Genomic DNA, 14,194 nt, shown 5'->3' with positions numbered 1-14,194 from the left:
TAAAACAGAAGACTGTAACACATTTCAGCAGATGTTCCTGCCAAATCCTAATTTCAGGACAATGTTGTCAAATGCTCAGGCCTCCTGTGTTTGTGAAAATCCGTACAGATAATCAACAAATGCTGAGATGCTATCATTGTCCTTGGCAGCTGCGGTTGGATGACACGGACACAATCAGGCTCTAATATCCAGAGGTGTGACGTCAGTGTCAACATCAGCCATGGAGCAGGAGTCTCAGACCCTCTTTAGTAATCTCTGTACACACAAGGCTCACATACGGCTCCCTGTGGTGCCGCTCGGGCTCCCCAGACTGTGGATTTAATTAAACAGTGTGAAATTAATTAATCAGCGGGGTGGCAGGTAAAAGGACTCCTCACTGGAACCGCTCACACAACTAAGACAGGCGTTTTATGCGCAGTGACAGTTATTAATTTGCTGTATGTTTCATTATAGCGCTTCTATAAAAGAGATGATGCTGAAATTCCGAGAGATTAAAAAAACTTGGCATGGGGGGGAATAAACTCATGCAAATTATCAAAATAACAGCACCCGAATAAAATCAAAGTGTAAACCTGTGTTTGATCTGTTCTATCTATTAATTAAAAWAATTCAGTCTTGTATGATAATGCAGTGCAAATTAGATGGAAATGAGATAAAATATTCATTTAGTTATCTGGGGAATCTGCCTGGAGGGTTTTTTAGTCTTCAGTCTGGCTCAAAATGCTGTCCATATGGCAATTATGTACAGTAGTGTTGCAGGAGAATTGGTCTGATGCCTAGTGGCAGAAAGGAGCCTGCCTGTGACAAACTGCTGCTAGGATCTGATGTGAGTTGAGGGAGATAATGAGGCTGTTGTAAGCCTTAAGTATAGAGCCTGCCCCTGGGGTGACATATCTAAGCGTGCAGGCTCCCTCATTGTTGCATGAGCTGCTGAGGATTAAAAAGACATTTACTTTTTTCCCTGCATAAACTTTCTCAGTACTTCCTGTAACTCTTTAATACAACTTCTGCTTTCATGTGGGAAGCCTCTTGACATTGCTTTGTTTTTTTCTTTTTTTCTTCTTTTTTTTCTCCCCTTCGTTCAGTTTGTAGATGTGAAGTCTTCATTTGATTTGGCTTTGAGCTATCTRTAGCTCTTCTTTTTGTAAACTCCCCCATCAAATAAACACGTAATGTCAGGTTAACTTCCTACAAGGACTTAAAGGRGTAGTTCAGATCTTTTGATGTGGRTTTCTGTGAAAAGGTTGTGATCAGTTCATGTTTTACCTGTTGCAGATAGATCTTTGAATGACCTCAATTTTGAGGAATGAAATTTAACCCTGCCCAGACTGATGAGCTAATGACTAGTAAGCAGCAGGCCTGTCGGACATGCCCTATGACATACTGAAAGTGCTACAGTTAGCTACCACTGCTCTTACCTGAACTTGCAAATAATTCTATCATTACATACTCAACAACAAGAAACTTTTCATCTGTTTGAGGTGTGTTTTCTTATTTCTGCAGCAGCCTTAACACAACAGCCTAACTCTTAGACCTTCCTTCAATCCTTCAAAATAAAAGTCTCAAACATAAATGTACTGTTTACCTCATTTCATGAAGTCACCTGAGAATGGTCAAAAAGAACTCATTATATTATTGTTGTCTGATTAAAAAAAATCTGCAGTCTAAATCACTGAACATTTTGAAATGATAATTTATTCAGTGTTTATAGCTCCAAATGCAAATGTCCATAATAGTAAAACTTATTCTGAAGTGTTAAACTACAAAACGTGTTGCTATTGTAGATCTTTTCAGCRTTGATGGTTTTGTTTATGATTTCCCTTTTAATAAAAAAACCCTATCTCATTATTCTTTAAATACAGTTTTTTTGTTTTGTCCTCATTTTAACTTTTAATATCAAAACACAGAAATAACAATTTCAAATCTGTCCTTATGTACATATATATTTTGAAGGGTACTAATACACAAACATGTTTTTTTATTATTTTTTTTACATAAATTCACTGACTGATTACAGGAATAAAATGTATGATTTCTATAGTGCATAACATAAGTTCTCTCAGATTTTTTTTATATATAGTATATGTCTACACCATATTCTTTAGAGAACTTGTGCCTGTTGTGATTTAAAGATAACGACCCACCTTGTTTAGTAAAACTCTTGACATCCACAGCAGTTTGGGCACCTCCACCACACTAACTGCCACACATACAGTATTTCCTTAGGAGAGCAGTGGTGCAAATTCTAGTACTGTGTCCAATTTACACCCACACCACACTGCAGGTTTTCTATTTAAGTGTAACAAGGACACCATGCAACCAAGTGCAATACACAGGAAAAAAAAATCCCTGCAGTGTGTGCAGAGTAATTGCTATAATGTTTCATAATGTTGAAAATAATTCACMGAATGCAGGCAGGTCTATAGCTGGTATCTGGAGTTTTAGCTCAGTGAAATAAACAAGTCACGCCTCTTTATGCAATACTAGCAGGCATTTGATTAACAACCATTTGGGGCTTGCATACAAAACAGGAGGGAGYATTGAGAGGAAGAGAGAGTGAGAGAGAAAGAGAGAGAGAGAGGCAAATAGTAAGGAAACTTCAGAGGAACCTRCAAATGGCAGGCAGAGTACAGGGCAGAACTGCAAGTGATCACTCAACCATGGGATTAAAAAGCATTTAAGCCTTGTATCAGAACACTCCTTCATGCAGCCATGTATTTCTGACCGTTCAGGAGAAAAGGAAAAAAGACAAATGTTTGGAGCTGGAGTTGTTGCTGCTGGTGAAAAACTGTGGGTAACAGGTTCTCCTGTGCCAGCGTCTATAAATGTACTGCAGAGCTTGCTTGCAGACAAACATAATGAGCCAGGCTAAAAGGGTTTCTGTGTTCATCGTTAAGGTGCAAAATGGACTGTCACTACTGTTTATTGCATTCATGTCTGGGTGTAATAGAAAACATGCAATCAAATGTAGGACACGTCGACTAGAGTGGTTCACTTCTCACTCCTGTTCACACTTTTTGTGCCTCTTGGGGAAAAATGGCAAATTTATCACAGGGTATTGACATATTTACAGGGTGCTATGGTGACTGTGTGGCCTTGATTAGTATAAACTCTTGTAACCAAGTAAATCTCCATRCAACTCTGGGGTTTTTCCCCCCTCTTAATGTACTGTGTTCAGTTTTAGCACCAAGAGAATGGACAGTAAAGAAAGTTTCACCATCCACAGCAACCCGCCCTGCCTTTGCTTGTTTTGATGGGCGATGATGAAAGCACAGGTGGATGCGAGAAAGCTCCCCTCCCTTGTCAGCTGCACAGATTCCTCATCTGCGGCTTCTTATTAGCACGGGAGTGGAGGTTTGCAGTCTGGCTGCTGGGCACAGTGGGTCGGTGCTCACAAAGCCCTGTTTGTTCCCTGGCCTGCAGGGCTCCCAGGGTAGGCTTGGCTCCAGAGGGGGAGACAACGGCAAAAAAAAAAAAAAGGCACCACTGTCTCGCACACTGAAGCTGATTTCCAACACATTCGTCTTTCTACTCGATGGGGGGTRCATTTCGTTTCATAGGTGATAGAGGGATGGCAAAAAGAGACACGTTCTTTTAAAACAGGGCCCAGGGATAACAAAACTGCTGTTGTTTTGCTCTGTCTATTTTTTGTCTCAGTTTAAATGCCATATTGAGTTGTTGCTGCTGGTGTTGCAGAGCTTTTTCTTTTCTTTTCTTTTTTTTGCTCTGTTTGCTTAAACTCGGAGTTCTTTGTGTAGTGATGAAATCAACAAATGCTAACTGAGAGACGAGGGGAAAAATACACATACCAACTTTAACATGCAGGTAAAGCTGAATAAAAGTTTGCATACACAACAGTGACATGAATGTTATGCTAATTTGGGGGAGATAATTATTTTCAAGCCATTTTTTCCAAGGGTGAAGTAACCATTCAACATACAACCTCAAGAATTTTGACAACAAGACCTGGGTGCACAAGTTAGATTGTTTTGTGGATTTTCTTTAATCTACACAGTCTATATTATTCGTCCAGCCTCAAATCTATACACACTGTAATTTTGTCTATTTTAACTGGAACTGAATATTCTAGATTGTATTTAATTTACACACRAAAAGTAAAACAAAAAGAACACAACATCAATTCAAAATGAGATATTTCACGTGCAAGGGAAGGGTAAAGCCTATTGGACCTATTCATGTCCTAATACTGATCATGATAGACAGCAGCTGTTAATTTCTCTTTGCCAACCTAAAACAATTAGTTTGACTGTACTTGTTGGACTAACCAACAATCAACATAATGGAAAACACCAAATAACTCAGTGAAGATGTGAGAAAACTGGTAAAGATGTTCAGGAACATCCCAGAAACCATCAAAGCTCWAGTCTTCCCTGGAAAGATGAAATAATATCAGTGGTACTGTCCTCAGAAAAAACAAGTTTTACATCGTCATAGGCTGAAAGGATGCCAACCAAAATAAAATAAAAAGAAAACCTGCTCCAAAAGTGACACCTTCATGCTCAACTGAAATTTGCAGCTGTCTGAATGGCTGAGCTAAACGTCTTCTAGAGAAATGTTTCATGATCGGATGAGACAAAGCCTAGGCTATTTGAAAAATTGACAAAAATATGTTTTAAAGTTTCAAGGTGATGCTTTCAAACCTTAGAACAAAGAACTAACTGTGAAACGCGGTGGTGGTACAGGTGTTTTGTACAAGAAGAAATAATTCTTCAAAATCACCAAAATATCGACAGCTAGACATTTGAAACTTGGACACAATTGGATGTTTCAACAGGAAAATGATCCCAAACTCAAGAAAACTGGTTTCTAAAACAATAAAGCAGGATCATGAACTCGTGGAATGGTCTTCCCAAAGCCCTGACCTCAGTCTGACTGAAAATTTGAGGACAATATTTGAAAACCAGATCTGTGTAGGAATTCATCCATTGCAATTTACCAGCTTCTTCCTTTCAGGGTCATTCAGATCCCTGGTGCCCATATCCAACAGTCTCTCTGGGAGGGGTGGGGGGGTATACCCTGGTCAGGTTGCAAGTCCATCACAGGGACACAGAGAGACAAACAACTATTCACTCCTTGACGCACACCTAGGGACAACTTAAAGTTAGCAGTTAGCCTAACAGTCATATTTTTGATCTAAGGGAGGAAAATGAAGTGCCACATGCATGGACAGACATGATGCAAATTTGACCCAGAAGGTTCCCAGGCCGGAATACGATCTGACATCCTTCTCTCTGAGAGGCAACAGCTCTACCAACTGAGCCACCATACTGCCTGTGCGGGAAACTAACCAATTTAAACAGAGTTATTCCATATATAATTGTTAAATATTCAACTAGAATGAAGTCAGAAGCTTGTTGATGGATGCAGCCATTGTGGTCAAGGTGCAGCTTGCTTAGGGAAATTTAAACAAATATTATTTGTGATGCACGTGTATATTTAATCAATTGAGGTTGACCCTGTAAGAGAAAATTCACAAGAAATTAAAACCAGTTTTAATTTAACAAATTCTTGCTTTTAAAAATTCTGTAGATGTATGTTTTATATTCGTTCGACCCTTGAAGCAGATTAATTTAAATAAATCATTAAAAGCCCAAAAGTCAGATCCCACTCATTAAGATGACAAGTGTAAAGAAGCTTTTGCTGCAAATACATGTTTAATATTGTTGTTTAGTCTTGTTAAACTACAGCATTTGCAACCAGCACCCACTGAAAAGTGATTAAAAAATGTCAAGTCCTCCCCCTCACCTATAGCTACTGTCTGCTTGTGATTTCTAAAGATGAAATAATGTTCAGGTTAGTCCTACAGGTGATGTCAGGTCAGACATTTCACTGCTGTGCTGCAATCTGCAGTCCAAGTAAAACTCCATTATTGAAGGGACTTTAAAATGGTAGCTGTGTGACACGCAGCAGGATGATTTAGTTTAATGACCATGGCAGTGACAGCACTGTGATGGAAATTGGACTCCCCCTGCAAATTTACATCACTTGAGGGTACTTGGGGCTCTTTTAGCGGCTGCACTCAAGAGCATGAGCCATCAGGAGGTCCTGGATATGTCATGCTTGTCACCTTCCTTTAAGTGTATCTGCAGACGTGGGAGAGGGATTAATATTATATAGCCTACGGAAGCACGGAGGCCGTCTTATCGGCACTGCAGATGTGATAAGCACCTCTACCCCTGTGAAAACCAGGAAAAATCTCAGAGCAAAAAAATAAATAAAAAAAGAGAAAAAGAAAGACAAGCATCTCGTTGTGTTGCTTCCCTGCACTGCTTCAGAGTTTCAATGCAGCTTTAGTGGTGGATATGGTGCAATTTCACATCTGTTGTAATTTGATGTGCCCGGATAACCCTCTGTGAAATCGTCTTGATCACAACATGGTTTTTATTTTCTTCTCTTTTTTTTTTTGTAAGTTGTCATATAGCTTTAGAGACGATAATGATCTAATTTCTTTGTAATGCAAGGTATTCAGACAAGCTGACACCACAAGCAGTTGAATTAATAAAATATTCCAGAGATCAAGTTTTTTTTCTTCATTTCCTTTAAAATATTTCCTTTGATAAAACTGTCGTTTCTAGGGAAACATCTTCCATCATTGCCACAACACTCATCTCACATTAGTTCACATCAATGCAGATGTCAACGTGCACAAATGGTGTTGCCCTCAAACCGAATCTGAGCTGTGAATGGGAGTTACGGCTACTGCTGTCACTTCAGTTTTATCAAAATAATATCAATAAAAATAAATAAATAAATAAATAAATAAAATACTACCTAGTGGAAACACAGAAACAGCTTGTGACAAGACAAACATTGAAGCTTGTGTACTGTAATTAGCATTTATTGAAGCCTGTTCAGTCGGAGGAGGAACATGATCTGCTGAGCTTTTGGATTCAGTCCCATGTTTTCAGCGCGCTAAAGCATTAGCATCACACTTGTTTGTGAATCTGCAAATCAATGCTTTCTAATTTAACTGTATGCAAAGAAGTGAATCTGTACAGATAATTTTTCACAGTTACAGTAGTTTAAATCACATTCCACTATCTGTACACTATCAGGSGTGGCTCTGGCAGATATTTAGCGTGAAGCTTCGAAAAATGGCAAGAAAGGCAAAAAGATTAAAGCGAAACTTAAGATCTTTTGAAGTTCCTTGGACATGTTTTAAACAACATCTTCCCTTTTACACTTAACTTGTCGAGCAATTTCAGTTTTAATGAACTCCAATCAATCGATCTGCTGTCCATGATTGAAACAAAAGTAAGGACATTTGAGTTTGATTGATTATTTTTTTGTTGACAATAAATCTTATACTAGGCACCTCATTGGCAGCAACTGTTAGTACCAGAAGCTCAAAGCAAGTGTCAATAGCAACAGCAAGCTAAGCTGAATGAAACATTATTGTAAGAAAGGAATATTCTACAAACACAAATTTCCTTACTTTTGTGCTAAGGTTATATAGAACACATTTGAATCAAAATTGACCAAATTAAAAATAAACAAAAACAGCAATAGCCAAAACAAAAATGGAGAATAAAACATATACCATGAAAGCAAGCAAAAACACAAAATAATTTAAAATGCATTATTGCAGCCATAAGCTAAAGAATGTGTCATAAAAGATGTGCTTAACATCTGGAATGTTTTAGTCTCCCTTTGATTCCCTATTTAWTCAWTACATTAATCAGATTTTATTAACTAACATGCTTTAAACACTGTATTATATCCCTCCTGATAAAACAACTTTTCAACAAACTGTTGACAATAAGGAACAGAAAAAAAATCAAACCTCTCTTAAGCTTTCTTAAATAACGTTTCATTATATTAATAGAAATTATACTTTGAAATAATGATTGAACAAAAAAACAGATTTGATATCATGATAATGATTTAAAACCTTTATTAGCTTATTTTTTGAAAAATTTCCCCTTGATCTTCTCTCCAGCTTTCCCTAGCACCCCCTGGTGCACCCCCAGGGGGCTGCAGCCCCCACTTCAAAAAACACTGATCTAGAAGGTAAAATAAGTTGTGCAAAGGATATAAGTTATGGATTATTCAATTAAAGGCAAATACATTTGAATTTTGGCCGTTCAAAAAGTTTTCTCCAACAGGTGAGATWTTAACTGTTTATCATCTTTTCACAGTACCCCATGTAAGAGTAAGCTTAAGGTGAATTAAGCTTTTCCCACATCTCTCATGCACAAGGTTATGAGGAAACTTTTACCAAGGTATTTTCTCAGTACAAGTTAATATCTTGACTGTGCGAAGTGAAAAGTGACACAATAAGTGAACGTTCAGACGAGTTCAAGTTGATWCATAAAAGACTATGCAATCATTTATTYACACAAATTGAACAGATCATAAGTTACACTTGATTGTGGTCATTCCTATAACAAGCGTCAGAGTTAAATGAGATAAAACCCGAATCTGAATTTCAATTCACATCAACTCAGATTACTTATATAGAACAGTAAAAATGTCAGTTCTGATGTTAACCAAACAATTTTACTGGCACTTTTAGCTTAAGTTTTGGCAAATTAAGAACAAGGAAAGGAGAAAAGTAAGATTAGTATAAGGAAAATATAAGGAAAGTAAGATTCGTATGTTGTATGTTATATTAGTATGCATAAACATTCTTAGTTAAACAACAAATGAATCACGAACAGAAGAGATTGTTCTGTCCATTATCTGATTAAGAGAACTGAGGRGTTCTCTTCCACGGTTAGAATGACTTGTCATGGCCTAAATAGAGATCAGGTTGTGACAGAGTTCCTGTTCTCTTGTCAGGCCTGTCCGAGGCCTGCTTCGAGGCAGTAAATCTTGTTTCCACACTCGAGGTGACCCCTACACCCATGTAAGGGCAACGACAATAACAAGACATCTCTGCCTACGTGAAGACTTTAGCGTGCTACACAACACCCAGTATTCGTGCCACCCACCAGCGACAGGGCATGATGACTCGGCAGGCTACCCGGCACCCTCTGTAGTTGTAAGGCCAAGGCCAGTAGCCGCGCACAGGCTCACACACTCGCTGACAGTGGGTGTAGCTGCGCTGGCATTCTGAGCAGCAGATTCCCTGGCGGTCCAACATGCTGTCAAAGGTCATGGCGGTCTCCCCTTGGGCCTCTCCGCTGCGCTGTGGTTACAAATAATAATAATAATAAAAAATAAACCACAAAATTTTCACAAGAGCAACATTTTTTTCTTATCATCTTTGAAATCTATATCTATTTGCAATTCAGATGGTTTCAAAATCTCCCAATCCTCTCAAGGATGCGATTTGTTCGAGGCAACATGAATTTTTATGAGCGGTGGGAGTTTTCACATCCGTTCATAAGTTCATCAAGTTGAAATGGCAGCTTTCACTTGAGTGACCTATAATTAAATCTACCAGGATGACACCTTCACAAAAAGCATGCATGCAGCAGTGTAAACCACCCACAGCTGATCCAGGTTAACATGTTTCCAGTCTGTGCACTGCTGTTCGTGTGAACATACATTTTTAACGAGGCTGGCATCTTAAGGCTGCTGTGATGAAGTTATTTGTGGGTGTAATAAAAGCAAAGCCATGATTATAAAAAAACATGGCTCTGAGGCTTACTCCGGGAGGCAGTGTGTGATAGTTATTCAAAAATTCACCAATGCTGGAGACATTTTTTATTTATTTATTTWTTTTAGAAACTGGGTTGATGATGAAGTTGCTACTCACATGGTAGGGGTTTTCAGGGTTGTACGCCGACCCCGCGGCTGACTCTTCTTCTTCTCCATCCACAGCTCTGGACGCCTCCTGCTCTGCGCGACTCACCGGGTCTCTCTCCCCAACAGCCGCCTTGATCTCCTCTGTGTCTAACTGCCGTTTGGCTCGCCGTGCGCCTCTCGTTCTCCTCGCCCCATCTGTTACAGCATCCACAGGAGACGAGAGTACTTGGTCAACATCCACTAGATGCCATACATGTCCTCAGAGCTCAATCCTACATAGCTGGAGCTGCCTCAGACGTCTTCAATTATTCACTCGGCAGCAGTGATATCAAGCAGTGTTGCACATTTCAAGTTCATTCTTTTTTTAATACAAGACTTTGTTAGTCCTTTTTCACCTCCCCTGCTGTTAAACTCTAAATTTAGTGTATGTTCAGGATGTTCAAAAACTTCTGAGCCGAGGATGTAAATTGYACAAGTGTGTCAGCAGATAGGAAGAGTAATCACGGCTATAAGTTAAAAAAGCTACAAAAAAGGCATAAAAATAAAAGTTCACTAAGAGCAGATCGTTTTTGAACTGCATTTTTTGCAATTTGAAAGAATAGAGACAGCATTCTTTGTCCTCTGCCTTTCATTTGACACTAACACAAAATAATAGACTTACTACTAATTAACACTACAAAGAGTAAGAAAAAAAAGCCATGAATGGCTCTTTCTACTGCCTGTTCCAGTAACACTTTAAAATGAGGTACACAGGAAATGCTTAATTACTGAGTAGTTACTAAGGTCATCAAAGAGGAACTACTCAGGAACTACTAAGTAGTTAAAAACAGTAGTCACTGGTCAATTACTGAGTAAGTAATGATTAGTTCGTCAGTATCTACCTGGGAAGATTCTTCACTTTACTTTAGGGTACATAAAAAAGTAGTTAATGGTCAGTTATCTGAGTAAGTAATGATAAATTACTCAATAGTTTCTTGTTCATGTCCTTTGTAAAGACTCAGTAACTACTCAGTAACTACTCAGTAACTACTCAGTAACTACTCAGTAGTTCCACTTTGGTGTCTTTAGTAATTACTCAGAGTAGTTACTAAGTCGTTTCTAAGAACTCAGTAGTTCCCGTGTAGTTCCTCTTTGATGTAATTAGTAAATACTCAGTGACTACTTAATAACCACTCAGAGTTCCTCTTTGGTGTACTTACTCAATAGTTACTGAGTAGTTACTAAATTGTTTCTAAGAACTCAGTAGTTCCTAAGTAGCTGCTTTTTGGTGTAAGTAGTAAATACTCAATAACTACTCAGCTGATCCTCTTTGGTGTACTTAGTRACTACTGTGTAACTATTAAGTAGTTACTCAGTCATTTCTAAGAACTCAGTAATTCCCAAGTAGTTCCTCTTTGGTGTAATTAGTAACTACTCAGTAGTTCTTCTTTGGTGTACTTACTCAGTAGTTACTGAGTAGTTACCAAGTCGTTCCTAAATACTTAGCAGTTCCCAAGTAGTTTCACTTTGGTGTCCTTAGTGACTACTCAATAACTATTCAGTAGTTCCTCTTTGGTGTACTTACCCAGTAGTTACTCAGTAGTTACTGAGTAGTTTCTCAGTAGTTAAGCAGTTTTTGTGTACCTTATTGTAAAGTGTTACCCCTATTACTATTTATTTATTTGTATTTTTATATTTCGTTGTAAGGAGTTGTTCAAATGATCCATTCATGAGCATCGCATATCTAATTTTGTGTATCCATTAGCTGTGGTGGACATTGTGAATCAAGTTTACTCCAGAAGTTCATCAGTTGCGTCATCTAATAACCTCATGCTGAGAGATGGTTCATAACATATTTTGCCAACACAACACACTCAACTGTTTTTACTCAAAAAGTTAAAAGCTAAGTTTCAAACACACCACCTGTTACTACTTTTATTTGCCATGGTCAGTTAGCTGTGGCAGCCATTTTGAACTGAGTTGACTCCAAAAGCTAATCAGTTGTTGATGTACACCTAATGAGAACTCTCTGAGTTTTAATCAAAGTAAGATATTTTGTTAATAGGCAGACAAGCAAACACACACACACACACACACACACACGCACGCACGCACGCACACACACACACACACATATCAAGACAGGCAATGTCATTATCCCTCTTCGTGTTGGTGGCGACCTTTAAGATACACAGGCTTCAGCCAGAAAATGGGAAGTTTGCCACAAAGATCCAGAATTTTGTTGCTCAAAAATGTGGTGTTCTTCAGCGGCTTCTCTGCTGCGACCCACGTGAGGAACTCATCATCGACCCTCACAGGCATCAGTTCATCCGCCTGACAAGAAAACAAAAGAAAAGCCATTTAAATTACTCAGATTAAACCACTTTCTTTCCCCTATTTCAAATTCTCAGCCTCGTGTGTCAAACGGTGCACACATACCAGGTCAAACATCAGCGTCTCTTTGTTGTGAGCTCCCATGAGTGGAAGGTTTGCTTTGATATGGGATTTTATAAAGCACTTGTCTCCTCCGAAGAAGCGGATCCCAGTTACTCCCTGCACCAAATCACAGAAATGCCATGTTTACACTCACAGCTCTGCTACTTTGGTGAGCACACAGAAGGTCTCTGCTGGGCCCGTGGAAGCGAGAACAAGGACAAACGTACTCACAATTTGAAAGTCATGAATCTCCACCGCTTCCCCAGTTCCACTCCCAGTTTTTACTCTCCCCAGATTGTTGTCAGAATCAATTTGCACGGAGCCCTCCCTCACCTCCCCGTTGATGCTCAGGCTGTAGCGAACATTATAAACCTGGCAGCATTCAAAGTGAGACATTTAAGTGACTGATTAGTCAAGCTGTATAAATCACAAAATGGCAAACACAAGAGCAGGGATGGAAACAAGCTTCATGTTGCTTGTGTTATCCCCCACCCTCGCAGACATTTTCCATGCAGGAAATCCTCTGTAGTTTTAACACACTGAAAATTTGAGCAAAGCACCACAGGAGAGGCTGTTGCAGAGCTGGAGGAGGAGGTTTGCCCTACATGTGTGCTCATTARAGCACAAATAAACACCACACTGTTGCTTAAAATATGAAGGATGACTTTGGGATCAATTTATGCGACTTGTGTGAAGATTTGATTTTGCAGCTTGAAATGTTTTGATTGCAGCTGAGTTTTAATRCGAACACTCCACGGCAGTCATCAAGAATTGTAAGCAATCACGCTTATTAACATTTTCAATATTAGCACCTGCCTGATGTTTGCCATTTGAATGTAAAGTACGTGCATCAACAGCCGATTGTGGAGACTCACACTTCTGTCCCCGTCTTTCCAGAGGTAGAAAGAGGCACACAACATGAAAACAGCAGCGACAATAAGAACCACGACTCCAAATCTCAGCACATGATGAACTGCAGCTGAGGTTGGTTTGTTGGATGTGCTTCGTCCCTTAAAAAAACAGAGAAAAAAAACAAGCATTTATCAAAGATGTGACTGCTGGGAAACTTGAGATTTCAGTGGTGACAGCTTTACTAACATGCCACAAATGTCAGTTGTGATTCTGATCAAAAACTCTTACCTCAGGTCTGCAGTGTTCACCAAACCAAGATCCATGAGTCCAACTCTGCACTTTTCCCATCATCTCTCTCTTGATGTCCACAATTTCCTCTGCTGCTGCTTCTCTTTGAGGAGTCAGCCTAGATGGATATTTGACAAGTGCATGTGAATGACGTAAAGTTGATATAAAATTGCAAAATTCTTCATCTGAATGTTACCTGCGGCTCCAAAGTTGCCCCAAAGCGAGGCGGCCACCCTGTGGAATCTAACTAAAGCAAAGCCTTTAGGCAACTCTGAATTTATGGATTCGCTGATGTCGTATGTTAGAAGTCTGATTATTTCTTTTCAATAAAAAAGTTAAAAGAATGTGGAAAACATATTAATAAAACAGGGTWGCATTATTAGGAATGCACTACCATCCGTGTCAGGGTTTTAGACTAAGATCATGTCGAGAAATGACAGTTCTATTTTTGGGCCCTTGAGGAAGGCCTTCAACCTCCCAGCTGCTCCCTGGGTGCCTTAGATGGCAGCCCACTTCTCCATATGTGCAATGGGAGAAATGCTGAGAAATAATTTCCCTATTGGGAAGCATCCATCAAACCATTATGTTTCACTTTTTCCTGTCAGGGTCACGGGGATCACTAGTGCCCATATYYAGCAGTCACTGCACGAGGGGTGGGGTACATCCTGGACATGTCACATGTCCATCACAGGTGATTAATGGAGTATATTTACTCTTTACTCTTTACTATTGTCATCTTGGTCAAACCTTGAAAAAGAATAAAATGCACAATCTCGTGTACTCGCAATATCTCACATGATCTGTTAGTGACTGGAGTTTGTGTTGTGAAAATAGGAAAAATAAAAAATGCCTGGTAAAACAAAAAAAATGATAAACAAAAAAAATAAAAAAAAAGTGAATGACTGACAGCTGTTACTGGAAAATT

General features: G+C 39.1%; 1 protein-coding gene across 1 annotated transcript; it reads right to left on the bottom strand.

The window, feature by feature from the left end:
• Positions 1-8,789: 8,789 nt before the first annotated feature.
• On the bottom strand, positions 8,790-13,499 carry LOC106524762 (leukocyte cell-derived chemotaxin 1). Its single transcript, XM_014018706.1, has 8 exons — positions 13,466-13,499; positions 13,270-13,387; positions 13,005-13,139; positions 12,361-12,501; positions 12,133-12,246; positions 11,874-12,027; positions 9,725-9,909; positions 8,790-9,151 (listed from the first exon to the last, which is right to left on the bottom strand). The coding sequence occupies exons 2-8, from the start codon at positions 13,330-13,332 to the stop codon at positions 8,924-8,926; spliced, it is 1,020 nt and encodes a 339-aa protein (XP_013874160.1). The 5' UTR covers positions 13,333-13,387; positions 13,466-13,499; the 3' UTR covers positions 8,790-8,923.
• Positions 13,500-14,194: the final 695 nt, after the last annotated feature.

The sequence above is a fragment of the Austrofundulus limnaeus genome, unplaced genomic scaffold (genome assembly GCF_001266775.1).
Source record: "Austrofundulus limnaeus strain Quisiro unplaced genomic scaffold, Austrofundulus_limnaeus-1.0 Scaffold199, whole genome shotgun sequence".
Taxonomy (NCBI): Eukaryota; Metazoa; Chordata; class Actinopteri; order Cyprinodontiformes; family Rivulidae; genus Austrofundulus; species Austrofundulus limnaeus.
The sequence above is the reverse complement of the archived record's forward strand: the minus strand, read 5'-3'. Positions and strand labels throughout refer to the sequence as shown.

What these genes read in the sequence shown, in the direction of transcription:
- LOC106524762 (XM_014018706.1), bottom strand. Translation starts at nt 13,332, where the DNA reads ATGATGGGAAAAGTGCAGAGTTGGACTCATGGATCTTGGTTTGGTGAA. An exon ending in AGATTCATGACTTTCAAATT is followed by an intron (nt 12,247 to 12,360) that starts GTGAGTACGTTT and finishes GATTTGGTGCAG; the next exon opens with GGAGTAACTGGGATCCGCTT. An exon ending in AGACGCTGATGTTTGACCTG is followed by an intron (nt 12,028 to 12,132) that starts GTATGTGTGCAC and finishes TTTTCTTGTCAG; the next exon opens with GCGGATGAACTGATGCCTGT.